The 13,814-nt window shown below is 31.6% G+C and overlaps 2 protein-coding genes and 1 long non-coding RNA gene across 4 annotated transcripts; all 3 read left to right on the plus strand.

The window, feature by feature from the left end:
• The first annotated feature begins 406 nt into the window (after nt 1–406).
• LOC111715662 (ATP-dependent RNA helicase dbp7) lies at nt 407–3,734 on the plus strand. 2 transcript variants are annotated; one of them, XM_023491017.1, is made up of 4 exons: nt 407–470; nt 827–898; nt 1,923–1,995; nt 3,625–3,734. In XM_023491017.1, exons 1-4 carry the CDS (start codon nt 435–437, stop codon nt 3,717–3,719), a joined length of 276 nt encoding a protein of 91 aa, XP_023346785.1. In that variant the 5' UTR covers nt 407–434; the 3' UTR covers nt 3,720–3,734. The 2 variants fall into 2 exon arrangements, with proteins under 2 accessions (XP_023346785.1, XP_023346786.1); XM_023491018.1 differs by lacking the exon at nt 1,923–1,995 and adding an exon at nt 3,298–3,370.
• Nucleotides 3,735–5,068: 1,334 nt separating this feature from the next.
• LOC111715663 (uncharacterized) lies at nt 5,069–6,239 on the plus strand. The gene is made up of 3 exons (XR_002768280.1): nt 5,069–5,088; nt 5,440–5,548; nt 6,171–6,239. It is a non-coding gene; the product is annotated as an uncharacterized LOC111715663 (long non-coding RNA).
• A 13-nt stretch (nt 6,240–6,252) lies between these two features.
• On the plus strand, nt 6,253–13,384 carry LOC111715665 (probable ATP-dependent RNA helicase DDX31). Its single transcript, XM_023491019.1, has 12 exons — nt 6,253–6,256; nt 6,442–6,491; nt 6,725–6,803; nt 7,441–7,514; nt 8,131–8,180; nt 9,472–9,567; nt 9,960–10,032; nt 10,453–10,492; nt 10,870–10,920; nt 12,054–12,158; nt 12,458–12,507; nt 13,271–13,384. The coding sequence occupies exons 1-12, from the start codon at nt 6,253–6,255 to the stop codon at nt 13,328–13,330; spliced, it is 732 nt and encodes a 243-aa protein (XP_023346787.1). The 3' UTR covers nt 13,331–13,384.
• The last annotated feature ends 430 nt before the right edge of the window (nt 13,385–13,814 follow it).

Genomic DNA, 13,814 nt, shown 5'->3' on the forward strand with positions numbered 1-13,814 from the left:
TATTTGTACACTCTCAGTACAGCTATATTCTTACATCATAAGTGTCAACTCAGTATATCTGGATCCATCCTGAAAAAATCAATCAAGATTCGGCTCCTGAGCATTTCTTTACGATTCACTGATTTTTTAAAGTTTTCTACTTTATTGCTAAAATTGAGATTTTTATTTTTAATACTCTCACTTTTTCTTAACAGTTCAGATTTTGGTTTTGTTTTGATATTTTGCATACCCTGGAATTGGATCCGGATCTGTTGATCCGCATATTTTTGCGGATCCGGATCCAGGAAGCCAAACTTTTTCTGATCCAACGGATCCGGATCCATAGCATTGGACTGAACTTTTACCTATTTTAGTGCAACACTTAAAGTACATTTTTCATTTCGTAAATAAAATTTTTAAATAAAAAAATTCCTGATTAAGACGAGGCTGACAGAATGCTTGAGCTGGGATACGAACGTGAAGTGACAAAGGTAGAAATCATGAATTTCCTATAAAGTCTTATGATGTTTTTTTTTAAGAATGTTTACTTTAAGCCTATAAGACTTTTATTTCTATTTTGCAATGTTTCTCACCCCATCCAAAGATAAATTGTTTTTTTTTAACAATTGGACTGCAAATTTCACCTCGATTTTTTATTGCTTGTCAAACATTTTTATAAACAAACCATTTCTAAATATGCTTATCTTTCTATCTATATATCTATCCATCTGTCTATCTATCTATCTATATCTATCTATCTATATCTATCTATCTATCTATATATCTATCCATCCATCCATCCATCTATTATCTATCTATCTATCTAGATCTATAAATCTATTTCTAGGTTCTTGATGCCCTACAGAAAACTAATCATAAAAGACGACAATCCCTTCTTCTTTCCGCTACACTGACACAGGTAAACGTCTTCTAGACAATATCAATTTAATAGCTATCTATCCATTCATCAATTTATCTAACTAGTCATCTTTCGTTCAACACAAGGTTATAATGCAAGGAAAGTTAATTGCAGATGCGTATACTCTGCGCACACATTGAAATCTCTGGGCGGAATTTGTAAACAAGAATAGATACTTCAGTGTTAGTATAGTATCCGAGGAGGTTAAAAGCATTAAATTTTGATAATTTTGTTAATTCGCATAATAGTTTTCTATGACCAGAATATTTCATTCATTTTTTACGTGAAAGATGGATCCCATGTCAGGCTGTGACATCTGTCTTGTGTTTACATTGCCGCCAAGAGACAGTACACTGCAGTACAAAAGATGCGTACACCTCTGAAATAACTTTCCTTGCATTATAACCTTGCTTCAACCCAGCTTTTTTCTATCCATCCATCATCCAACCGTGTAACAAAAACTCTTTTTGCCAAATTTTCGGTTTATTTTACCATCTTCAGGGCATATTCTTGCTTTATCTCGACCAAAGATTAACTATCTATTTATCTATCTACATATTTTTATATCTATCTACCTATCTATCTATCTATCCATCTTTCTATTTTTATATCTGCATATTTTTATATCTATCTATCTATCTATCTACATATTTTAAATCTATCTATCTATCTATCTTTCTATTTTTATATCCATATATATAGGGAATAGAACAACTATCTATCTATCTATTTTGATATATTTCTATCTATCTATATATCCATCTATCTATCTACCTATCTATCTATCTATCTTTCTAATTTTATATATATATATATCTATCTACCTATCTACCTATCTATCTATCTATCTATCTATCTATCTTTCTATCTATCTTTCTTTCTATTTTTATATCTATCTATCTAGCTATCTAGCTATCTATCTATCTATCTATCTATCTTTCTATTTTTATATCTATCTATCTAGCTATCTAGCTATCTATCTATCTATCTATCTATCTACATATTTTTATATCTTTATATCTAGGGAATAGAGCAACTATCTGAAGTGAGTCTACGACACCCTGTATTTATTGATGCTGCAGGAGACGGTGGCGAAGGTATTATTCTCAATTTGATTTTCCAAAGATATGCGTTTAACTTCTTCTTAAATTATCATAATTTAATTCGCACACCAACAGTCAACACCTCAGGCTTAAAGTAATCTTTTACTTCAGTTGTTCGTTCGTAATTATTTAACTCATTCAGCTAATATTTTCTATTTATTTAATACATCAAAATTAAATCGATCCTAAGCGCTGGCCGACTTAAAAATCAAATAATTTTTGGGTAAAAAGTGTCAAATAAATCGTAAAACATATACTTTTAACCCTGATACTTTTATTTTACACAAGCTTTATCCGATTAAGAGTTTAATGGCACTTTGCTTCGTAACAATAATTAATTGTTGAGGAAATAACCTTGAGCATAAACTAATATAAGATTACGTTAATATTTTATTAGTTATTGGTTGATTGAACCAGTGCAGCTTAGGATCCATTTGATTTTGATGCGATCTATCCTGAAAAAATGTATCCGGATCCGGCTCATGAACATTACTTTAAGATTCACTGATTTTTTAAAACAAATTTTCCCATAAGTGTTCTACTTTTTTGTTAAAATTTTATGAAATTGATGGAAATTTTTAATAATCTCAGTTTTTCTCAACAGTTTAGATTTTGGTTTTGGTTTGGTATTTTGCAACCTGGAATTGGATCCGGATCCAGGAAGTCAAACTTTTTCTGATTTAACGGATCTGGATCCATAGCACTGGATTGAACTTTTGCCTACTTGAAACTAGTCATCTTTCGTTCAACACAAGGTTATAATGCAAGGAAATTTAATTGTAGATGCGTATACTCTGCGCACACATTGAAATCTCTGGGCGGAATTTGTAAACAAGAATAGATACTTCAGTGTTAGTATAGTATCCGAGGTTAAAAGCATTAAATTTTATTAATTTTGTTAATTCACATAATAGTTTCCTATGACTTAAAAACCAAGCAAAGAACATTTTCCGTGATTTCCCAGAATCAAAATTTGATGGAAATCGGTCAAGGGGTCAAAAGATATGATTGAACAGACAAACAGAGATTATTACTTTATATGTAGAGAAAATCTATATTTCTGTGTAACTATTTATCTATTCGTCTATCTTTTCTATCTATTTATCTTTATCTATCTATCTATCTATTTACAATTCTTCTAAATCTAAAACTTTTAGATCCGTGAAACAAAAACTCTTTTTGCCAAATTTTCAGGGCATATTCTTGCTTTATCTCGATCAAAGGTTAACTATCTATTTATCTATCCATCTATCTTTCTATCTATCTATCTGCATATTTTTATATCTATAAATCTAGGGAATAGAACAACTATCTGAAGTGAGTCTACGACACCCTGTATTTATTGATGCTGCAGGAGACGGTGGTGAAGGTATTTTTCTCATTTTTCTTCAGTTGTTCGGTCGTAATTATTTAACTCATTCAGCTAATATTTTCTATTTATTTAATAAGTATAAAACCAAAAATTATTTAGCAAATTGTCCAATGATTCTTTGACTTACTTAATTTAAATTGCACGTCAAGGATATGTATGTTTTTAACATTTTTTTACCGTTTTTGATAAGTTTTTTCCCAACAAATCATTTTACACTAACTTTGTCAGCTTAACTGATTTGAAATTTCTAGATGACAAGAAGAACCTGGTGACCCCGGCAAATCTAAAACAGGCTTTCCTCCTTGTACCTGCTAAACTCCGGCTAGTTGCCCTAGGTAGGTTCTAACTCAGACTAGTTGCTCTAGGTAGGTTTAAACTTAGGCTAGTTCCTCTAGGTAGGCTCAAACTTAGGCTAGTTGCTCTAGGTAAGTTCAAAATCAGGCTAGTTGCTTTAGGTAGGCTCAAACTTAGGTTAGTAGCTCTAGGTAGGCTCAAGCTCAAGCTAGGTACTCTAGGTAGGCTCAAGCTCAGGCTAGTTGCTCTAGGTAGGTTTAAACTCCGGCTAGTTGCTTTAGGTAGGTTCAAACTCAAGCTAGTTGCTCTAGGTAGTTTCAAACTTAGGCTAGGTACTCTAGGTAGGTTATAACTCAGGCTAGTTGCTCTAGGTAGGTTTAAACTCAGGCTAGTTGCTTTGGGTAGGTTCTAACTCAGGTTAGTTGCTCTAGGTAGGTTTAAACTCAGGCTAGGTACTCTAGGTTAGTTCAAAATCAGGCTAGTTGCTCTAGGTATGTTCGTACTCCGGTTAATTGCTCTAGGAAGGTTTAAACTCAGGCTAGGTACTCTAGGTTAGTTCAAACTCAGGCTTATTGTTCTAGGTATATTCAAACTCAGGCTAGTTGCGCTAGGTAGGTTTAAACTCAGGCTAGGTACTCTAGGTTAGTTCAAACTTAGGCTAATTGTTTAGGTAGGTTCAAACTCAGGATAATTGTTCTAGGTAGGTTTAAACTCAGGCTAGGTACTCTAGGTTAGTTCAAACTCAGGCTAATTGCTTTAGGTAGGTTAAAACTCAGGCCAATTGCTTTAGGTGGGTTCAAACTCAGGCTAATTGCTTTAGGTAGGTTCAAACTCAGGATATTTGCTTTAGGTATGTTCAAACTCGGGATAATTGCTCCAGGTAGGTTTAAACTCAGGCTAGGTACTCTAGGTTAGTTCAGACTCAGGCTAATTGCTTTAGGTAGGTTCAAACTCAGGATAATTGCTCTAGGTAGGTTTAAACTCAAGCTAGGTACTCTAGGTTAGTTCAAACTCAGGCTAATTGCTTTAGATAGGTTTAAACTCAGGATAATTGCTTTAGGTAGGTTCAAACTCAGGCTAATTGTTTTAGGTAGGTTCTAACTCAGGCTAATTGCTTTAGGTAGGTTCAAACTCAGGCTAATTGCTTTAGGTAGGTTCAATGCCAGGATATTTGCTTTAGGTAGGTTCAAACTCAGGATATTTGCTTTAGGTAGTTTCAAACTCAGGATATTTGCTTTAGGTAGGTTCAAACTCAGGATATTTGCTCTAGGTAGGTTCAAACTCAGGATTATTGCTTTAGGTAGGTTCAAACTCAGGCTAAATGCTAAAGGTATGTTCATACTCAGGCGAATTACTCTAGGTAGGTTTAAACTCAGGCTAGGTACTCTAGGTTAGTTCAAACTATCTGGAAATGTTCACAGGTAATGTTTGGTTAAACTTTTAAATATTATTTGAGGGTTTAATATTTACCCTTTCCCACTTTGATAAATAATTTAATTTAATTTTGTTTTCGAAGCATTAATATAAAATGAAAATATGATACCCTTTTCCGTAAAAAAGTTTTTCTCAAATTTATTTAAAATTTTGCATGAAAAAAACTTTACTTTTCAAAAAGTTCCAGGGGAAGCCTCTTTAATTGTTTTTTTTTCTGATAAGCAAAGCAAAGATTATTTTCCCATTTTTTCGTATTTTAAAGACTTATCGACAGCATGAGTTAGATTGAAAAACTTTGATATTTTATGTTTTTTCTTCATTTTTTTTCTACTTTGTAGAAGAACAAGAAGATGTTGATCTTCCTTGCAACCCAGGACATGGTGGACTTCTACACCAGGTTCCTCCAGGTTGTACTCTGGGGGGAGGAGGAGGACGAGGAGGAACAAGGTACTAGACACCCCCCCCCCTGAAGACAACCACCCTAACTTTATAGCTTGTCCTGCCCCTTCAAAAGGTCTCACCTGCCCTCCCCCAAAAACCCCCCCTGGTCCCCCTTCAAACACATGTTCTCGACATTCATCTTCCCCTTCTCCCAACCATCACCTTCCCCTCAACAACCGCTTCCCCCCTCCTCCTTCCACGATAATCAATATTTCTTTTAACTTCACAAATGGATATACCTTTGATATCTTTTAAGGTTTTTGTGAAACTGACATCCAAGATACTCATCTCCTCTCATCTTTTATTTCTTCCTATTCTGGCCAAAATCACACCTATTGCAATTTTAGGTCTCGCTTAAAAGAAAACTAACAACTTTAAGTTAAAAGAGAAATTTAGACGTAACGAGGAGTGCTTTGTATCCTCTTTATCTATTTTGAAACATTAATGGCCAAAAATCACCCTTTGAACTACTTCAGCTACTAAGAAACTGAAAAAAATTACTTTATTGTTTTGGGAAATTTTGAATTTTGACCTTTCAAAACTTTTTACGCCACTCTAGGTCTTGAACAAAAAAAATATCAACATTCTTTTGTCAAAAGAGAAATAAGTAAATGCTTTTTATTCATAGAATCTGAGGAGGATGAGATGGACGGAGAGACCAAGTCCTTGATGCAGGGGAAGTTCAAGATGGACAAGGTAATGATGGGATAATGTGTTAATGATAATGATGATAATGGTGTTAATGATGATAAAGATGACAAGAATGATAATGATGACAAGGAGGACAAGGATTATGATAATCAGAATTTGACTCACACTGCTTTAAAAATCATAATGCAAGATTAATCAAAATAAATTGATTGATTGATTGATTGATTGACTGATTTATTGATTGCCAGGTGTGCTGCTGTGTACGGACGTCGCTGCTCGAGGTTTAGATCTTCCTATGGTGAGTAACTTCAGGGACTTATTCGTGATTTGATTTTTTTCTAAAAAAAAACTCGAGGATTTTAGTTTTTTGTCGTCTTCCTTTGAATACTGAATTTTGTCTTAAAATCGTATTAAACTTATTATAAACAACACTTTGAAATATTTTTCATGTGAGTTACAAGAATTATAAATTGTCAACAGCCAAATTAAATGGATTTCTGAACAATTCCTTTAAATGTACAATATGTACAGGTTGACTGGATTGTACAATTTACAGCTCCGATATCAACAGCAGATTATGTACACAGAGTTGGTCGTACTGCGAGAATAGGTAACAATTATTTAATCCAGAGTGGTCGAAACTTTTGAATGTGATTTGTGCAAATCTTTCATTTCTGGCCTCAATATACTCAATGGAAACGTCTTTATAAGAACTGATTTGTATTTTTGGGATTTATCTCTTATGCACTGTAGTGAGAAATTTATTAGATCTCAATTAAATAAATACACCTTTGATCTCGATATCCCCTGTGGACACTTTTAATTTGAGGATTATTGCTTAATCTCTTCATTTAAGTGATTCTTTAAGGTTACGATTACCATTCGGTATATCAAATAAAGATTTAAATTAATTAGAAACTTTTAATCCTGATCGCTTAATCGGAATATCCAATGTGGACACTATTAATTTCCTTCTTAATCCGCTCTTTTTCTTCTTTTTCTCTCCCTGCCAGGTCCGATCAATGAGAGTTCTCTCATTAAATGGCGCGCAAAATTATTTATTTCCTGGCTTCTCCGATTGGCCATCTGGTTTCTCCAAACCCCACTAGATTGGTTGAGATATATACACTTTTTTTGATACAAACTCAAGATTAAATTAATCTTGAAATTCACAATAAGGGAAGATCGAGCATTGATTTTTATATCCACAATTCTGAAGTTGTCAGCTCTGTATTAATGAATTCCAGGTGCCAAGGGAAGTTCTGTTATATTTCTGTTACCCAGTGAAGCTGGATTCATCAGACAGTTAGAACAGGATCAGGTAAACCAGTTAGAGCAGGATTAGGTAAACCAGTTAGAACAGGATTAGGTAAACCAGTTAGAACAGGATTAGGTAAACCAGTTAGAACAGGATCAGGTAAACCAGTTACAACAGGATCAGGTAAACCACTTAGAACAGGATTAGATAAACCAGTTAGAAGAGGATTAGATAATCAAGATAGAAGAGGATTAGATAATCAAGATAGAAGAGGATCAGGTAATCAAGATAGAATAGGATTAGATAATCAAGTTAGAAGAGGATTAGATAATCAAGTTAGAAGAGGATTAGAGAATTAGGTATAAACCAGTTAGAACAGGATTAGGTAAACCAGTTAGAATAGGATCAGGTAAACCAGTTAGAACAGGATCAGTTAAACCAGTTTGAACAGGATCAGGTAAACCAGTTAGAATAGGATTAGATAAACCAATTAAAATAGGATCAGATAAATTACTAAATTAGGCAGAGAAAAAACTACAATTGAAATGTTAAAATTTTCAATTGTCAGAGTTAAAATATCTGATTTATCTTTAATCAGACAAAGCTTTACTATTTTTTATCTGACATGCCAATTAAATTATATTCTTTGAAGATATATTTAATATTTAAATAAATTCAGATTCCATTGATGGAGATGACCCTGGAAATGGTATTAGAGAAACTACAAAAGTAAGTTGTTCCTCGAATTGTTGGAATATCTATGCTGGGAACTTTTGTGTTAATTACTCATAATCCTGATAGCTTGATATCGATATCCACTGCGTGCACTTATATTTTGAGGATCAATGCTTAATCTCTTCATGTCTTTTCTCCCTTCAGGATACAATTACACTGCGGAATGCGGATAATGATTAAATTAATCAGGAGATTAACAAATAATCGAGATCAAGTGTTGATCTTGATCCAGAGTTCAAGAGTTATCACTACTCTTAGAATAATATATCCAAATAATCGAGATCAAGCGTTGATCTTGATATCCAGAGTTCAAGAGTTCCCACTACTGTGAAAATAAAATATCAAAATAATAATTAAAACAAACATAACATTCAGATGATCATGATAATATTAACAATAATTTATGATATTAAAAATAACAATAATAATAGTATTAATTAAATACTAACAATCAATATGATAATGTTTAAAAAAAAGAAACAACTGTATTAAAAATAGCTATATCAATAAAAACAATAATGATAAAAACAACATATTTAATCATATTAGTAACAGTAACCAAAAAAAAAATACCACCATTGTTAATAAAAATGATATGAAATAAAATTAATTAAAACTTTGAATTAAAATAAACAATCATTACAATTATGATTATCATAATAATACTGCCAATAATGAAATAAAAACAACAATTTAATAATGATAGAAATAAAAATAACTAAAACAGAAATAAAAATGATAACATAAATAATGATGATACCTAGAATTTAGATCTGGAATAAGTTCTACTAAGACTGGTGAGAGAGTGAGAACAATTGGAAAGAATACTAACCACTACGATAACAATGATTATAATAACTATTTATACTAATGATAACAATAATAATAATGATACCTAGATCTGGTATAGGTTCAACTAAGACTAATGAGAGAGGGAGAACAAATGAAAAAGATACTAACCACAACGATAACGATGATAATAATAACTATTTATACTAATGATAACAATAATAATAATGATACCTAGATCTGGTATAGGTTTAACTAAGACTAATGAGAGAGGGAGAACAAATGAAAAAGAATACTAACCACAACGATAACGATGATAATAATAACTATTTATACTAATGATAACAATAATAATAATGATACCTAGATCTGGTATAGGTTCAACTAAGACTAATGAGAGAGGGAGAAAAATTGAAAAAGAATAATAACAACTATGATAACAATGATAATAATAATAATCGATACTAATGATAACATTAATAATAATGATACCTAGATCTGGAATAAGTTCTACTAAGACTGGTGAGAAAGCTAGAACTATGGAGGAGGCAGCTACTAATCTTCAGATTAGGATAGAGAATGCTGTTACAAGGTCATTCATTCATTTATTCATCCTTTCATTCTTTCAGTCTTTCATTCATCCTTTCAGTCTTTCATTCATCCTTTCATTTGTTCATTTGTTTATTTGTTCGTTTATTCGTTTATTCGTTTATTCGTTTATTCATTTAGTCGTTTAGTCGTTTAGTCGTTTATTCGTTTAGTCTTTCAGTCATTTAGTCGTTTAGTTATTTAGTCGTTTAATCGTTTAGTTGTTTATTTATTCATTCATTCATTCATTCATCTGTTCATCCTTTTATTCATTTTTTTTAAATTTTTTAAATTTAAATATTCATCTTTCTTCCAACATCATAAATAGAGACACATTGATCAAATCATTTAGGTATTTACACCTATTCAGAGTTTTGATTGATTGATTGATTCTAGGGATAAAAAGTTATATGAGGAGGCATGTCAGGCCTATGTTTCCTTTGTCAGATCCTACGCATCATATCCAAAGGAAAATATTTCAAACTATTCAAAAGATTTCTTTTAAGACCCCCAAAGTTTAACATATTTAAAACCAATACTCTGCTTTAACTATTCATTAGTTTCAGCCCAGTTTAAAGTTGATCCTGATTAAACTCCAATTTAACTCTTTTTAAACTCCGCTTAAACTCTGCTTAAACTCTACTCAAACTCTACTTAAGCTCTGCTTAAACTGCTTAAACTCTGCTTAAACTCTGCTTAAACTCTACNATCCATCATCACGGATGCGGATCCGCGGATCCGGATTCGCATCAAAATGATACGGATCCGAAACACTGGCTTAAACTCTACTCAACCTCTACTTAAACTCTGCTTAAACTCTACTTAATCTCTGCTTAATCTCTGCTTAAACTCTGCTTAAACTCTGCTTAAACTGGAATATTGAGTTTAGGAGGCTAGAGATGTTTTCTGCTTTAAAGCTCTTCACTTAGGTAAGACAATTATAAAAAAATAGGCTTTTAGGGCGCTTCAGGCCCCTACACTGCCTAGGATCCGTTGGATCCGCAAAAATATGCGGATCCAAGGAGCAAAATCCCATCCAAAACCTGCTATTTACTTCCAGGTCATGTTTGTGTGTCTGTTTCAAAAGAGTGTGTGTGTAAGGTTTACAGAACCAAAGGTGTGTACTGTAGGTTTATGCAGTACGAAAGCATACATACATGACGTTTCCGCCCCCTGGTATTTAATCCTCGCATGCCTAGTTCTTATGAAATATTGAGGTTCTTCTTGGGTTGCCCTTGTATAAGCTTATTTCGTTAACTTTTATTTATTTAACATTTATGTTAAACCAAAACAACGTTTTTTTTAGGTCATTGTGCCAAGAGTTTTGCTTTGAGAGATCCACCTTCAAGAATTACAGGTTAGATCATCCGATCAATTTTAAATCAAATGATCAATCGATCAATTTGAATCAAATGATCATTTTTTCAATTGACTAAGTTTAAATTATATAGTCAATCGATCAATTTTAAATTAAATGATCAATTGATCAATTTTGAATCTAATGATCTATCGTTCAAATTTAAATCAAATGATCAATTGGTCGATTTTAAATTAAATGATCAATCGATCAATTTTAAATTAAATGATCAATTGATCAATTTTAAATCAAATGATCAGTTGGATCAATTTTGAATCAAACGATCAATCGATCAATTTTAAATCCAATGATCAGTCGATCAATTTTAAATCAAATGATCAATCGAACAATTTTAAATTAAATGATCAATTGATCAATTTTAAATCAAATGATCAATCGTTCAATTTTAAATTAAATGATCAATCGTTCAATTTTAAGTCAAATGATCAATTGATCAATTTTGAATCTAATGATCTATCTTTCAAATTTAAATCAAATGATCAATTGATCAATTTTGAATCTAATGATCTATCGTTCAAATTTAAATCAAATGATCAATCGTTCAATTTTAAATCAAATAATAAATAAATCAATTTTAAATCAATAAATCGATCATTAGATTAGGTAATCAACCAATTCACCAATCCAGGGCTCAGAATTATTATGAGAAATCTATCTATCAATCTTTCTATCTATTTATTTATCTATATCTATCTCTGGGTTTGGCAAAAGTCAGTGGACTAGAAAACAGGAGAGGAAAGATTCTGATAGATCTATTTAACCATCTATTTATCTATCTATCTTCTATCTATCTTTTTACATATCTATTTATCTTAATCTATCTATCTCTAGATATTAGTAAAAAAAACACTGGACCAGAAAGCAGGAGAGGAAAGATTCTGATAGATCTATTTATCTATCTATTTATCTATCTATTTATCTATCCATCTATCTATCTTTCTATATATCGATTTATTCATCAATATCTTAATCTATCTATCTCTAGGTATTGGTAAAGGACAGTGGACCAGAAAGCAGGAGAGGAAAGATTCTGTTAGATCTATTTATCCATCTATGTATCTATCTTACTATTATCTATTTATTCATCAATATCTTAATCTATCTATCTCTAGGTATTGGTAAAGGACAGTGGACCAGAAAGCAGGAGAGGAAAGATTCTGATCTTAAGAAAGAAGGAAAGATAATCAAGGCTCAGAAACGAAGAATCAACGAAAAAGGTAAGAAATCAATAGAACTGTTCAGTAGTTCTAAATACTGTTTCTAAAATATAATGCCTAGACTAGATATCCTCAAAGTTTTAGATATATTCGGAAACGATTAATTGTTTATGCCGCGAAAAAAGCTTGCACGTATTTTCGGAATTTATAATTGGCGAAGAGCAGATTTTTTCCGGACCTTTAGATACCACTGTAGAATTTTCCGACGGAAGAAACAGTGCCTTTTTTTAGGATTAACATTTCATAAGTTTTAATCTCCAGTTTTTTAAAAAAAAGTTATCTTAACCAATCTATTTCAGGATTGATTGTATCCGAGTTCTCGTCAGGATTAGACGGAATTCAGTCTCAGGTTATCATTATTATCATTGTTATTATTATTATCATTGTTCTCATTATTATCATTGTTATTTTTATTATTATCATTGTTATTATTATTATCATTGTTCTCATTATTATCATTGTTATTTTTATTATTATCATTGTTATTATTATTGGTTTATACGATGTTATGATCGTTGGTAGGTTTTTATAAAATATTTATGGTGCGATTTTAACGATTGCTGGTTCATGTTTTTCTTAGAAAGGATTAAATTTAAATTAAAAAATTTTGCAGTAATGTAAAATTATACTCAATTAAGAATTAAAAAGCAAAAACCTTCTTCAAATGAATTGTGCCAAACCATTATTTTTAAGTTTTACAATTTATGATAAATTTGGTTTAACTCATGCTGCTGTTTTAACGTTAAATAGGTTGTTGTTGTGAATTTGTTGTTGTATGAATTATGTGTTTTAGGTGTTATTTAAATGTTGAGTTATTTGAATTTTTGTTTTTAGATGTTGAGTTATTTGAAATGTTGGTTTAAGATGTTGTGTTATTTGAAATGTTGGTTTAAGATGTTGTGTTATTTGAATTTTTGTTTTGATGTTGTGTTATTTGAATTGTTGTTTTTAGATGTTGTGTTATTTGAATTGTTGTTTTTAGATGTTGTGTTATTTGAAATGTTATTTAGAATGTTGAATTTTCCTTTGTAAAGTTATTTAATAAAACATTTAATTTAGAACTAATATTTTTTTTATTACTAAGGAAACATTTTATGATATTTTTGTTTTAGGCTAAGGAGGCAAAAAGACTGAAGAAAGAAAAAGAAATGACCTGGAATAATAAAAAATAGACGTGAAAGCATTAACATGAAAATTTTCCGAATAAAATTTATTTTTGAAACAATTAATTTTATTTATGTTTATTCTTCCTTATCCTGATCTGGGAACTCTTGTATTGTGGATCAATGCTTGATCTCAATCTCAAGTTAATCTGCAGAATAATTAAAATTTTGCTTGATATCCCGTCTGGTAATTGTACCCTGAAGGGATAACTGACATGAAGAGATTAAGCACTGATCCTTAATTTATAAGTGCCCACAGGAGATATTAAGATCAAGCAATCGGGATTATGAGTATTCAACGCAAGAGGTGAAAACTGATGACTTGGCAAAATTAAAATTCATTTTATTTTTATGGTAAAAGAATGAGTAGTAGCTGCCCCAGGAAGTTTCATGCACTTGCCGCGTGGTTAGGTTAGGTTAAGAAACATTTCTTGACAGAGCGCCGGGGCTAGAACAGACACTCAGTCTTATAATTTACTGCGGCATGCGCACG

Source organism: Eurytemora carolleeae, unplaced genomic scaffold, assembly GCF_000591075.1.
Source record: "Eurytemora carolleeae unplaced genomic scaffold, Eaff_2.0 scaffold1838, whole genome shotgun sequence".
NCBI classification, from domain to species: domain Eukaryota; kingdom Metazoa; phylum Arthropoda; class Copepoda; order Calanoida; family Temoridae; genus Eurytemora; species Eurytemora carolleeae.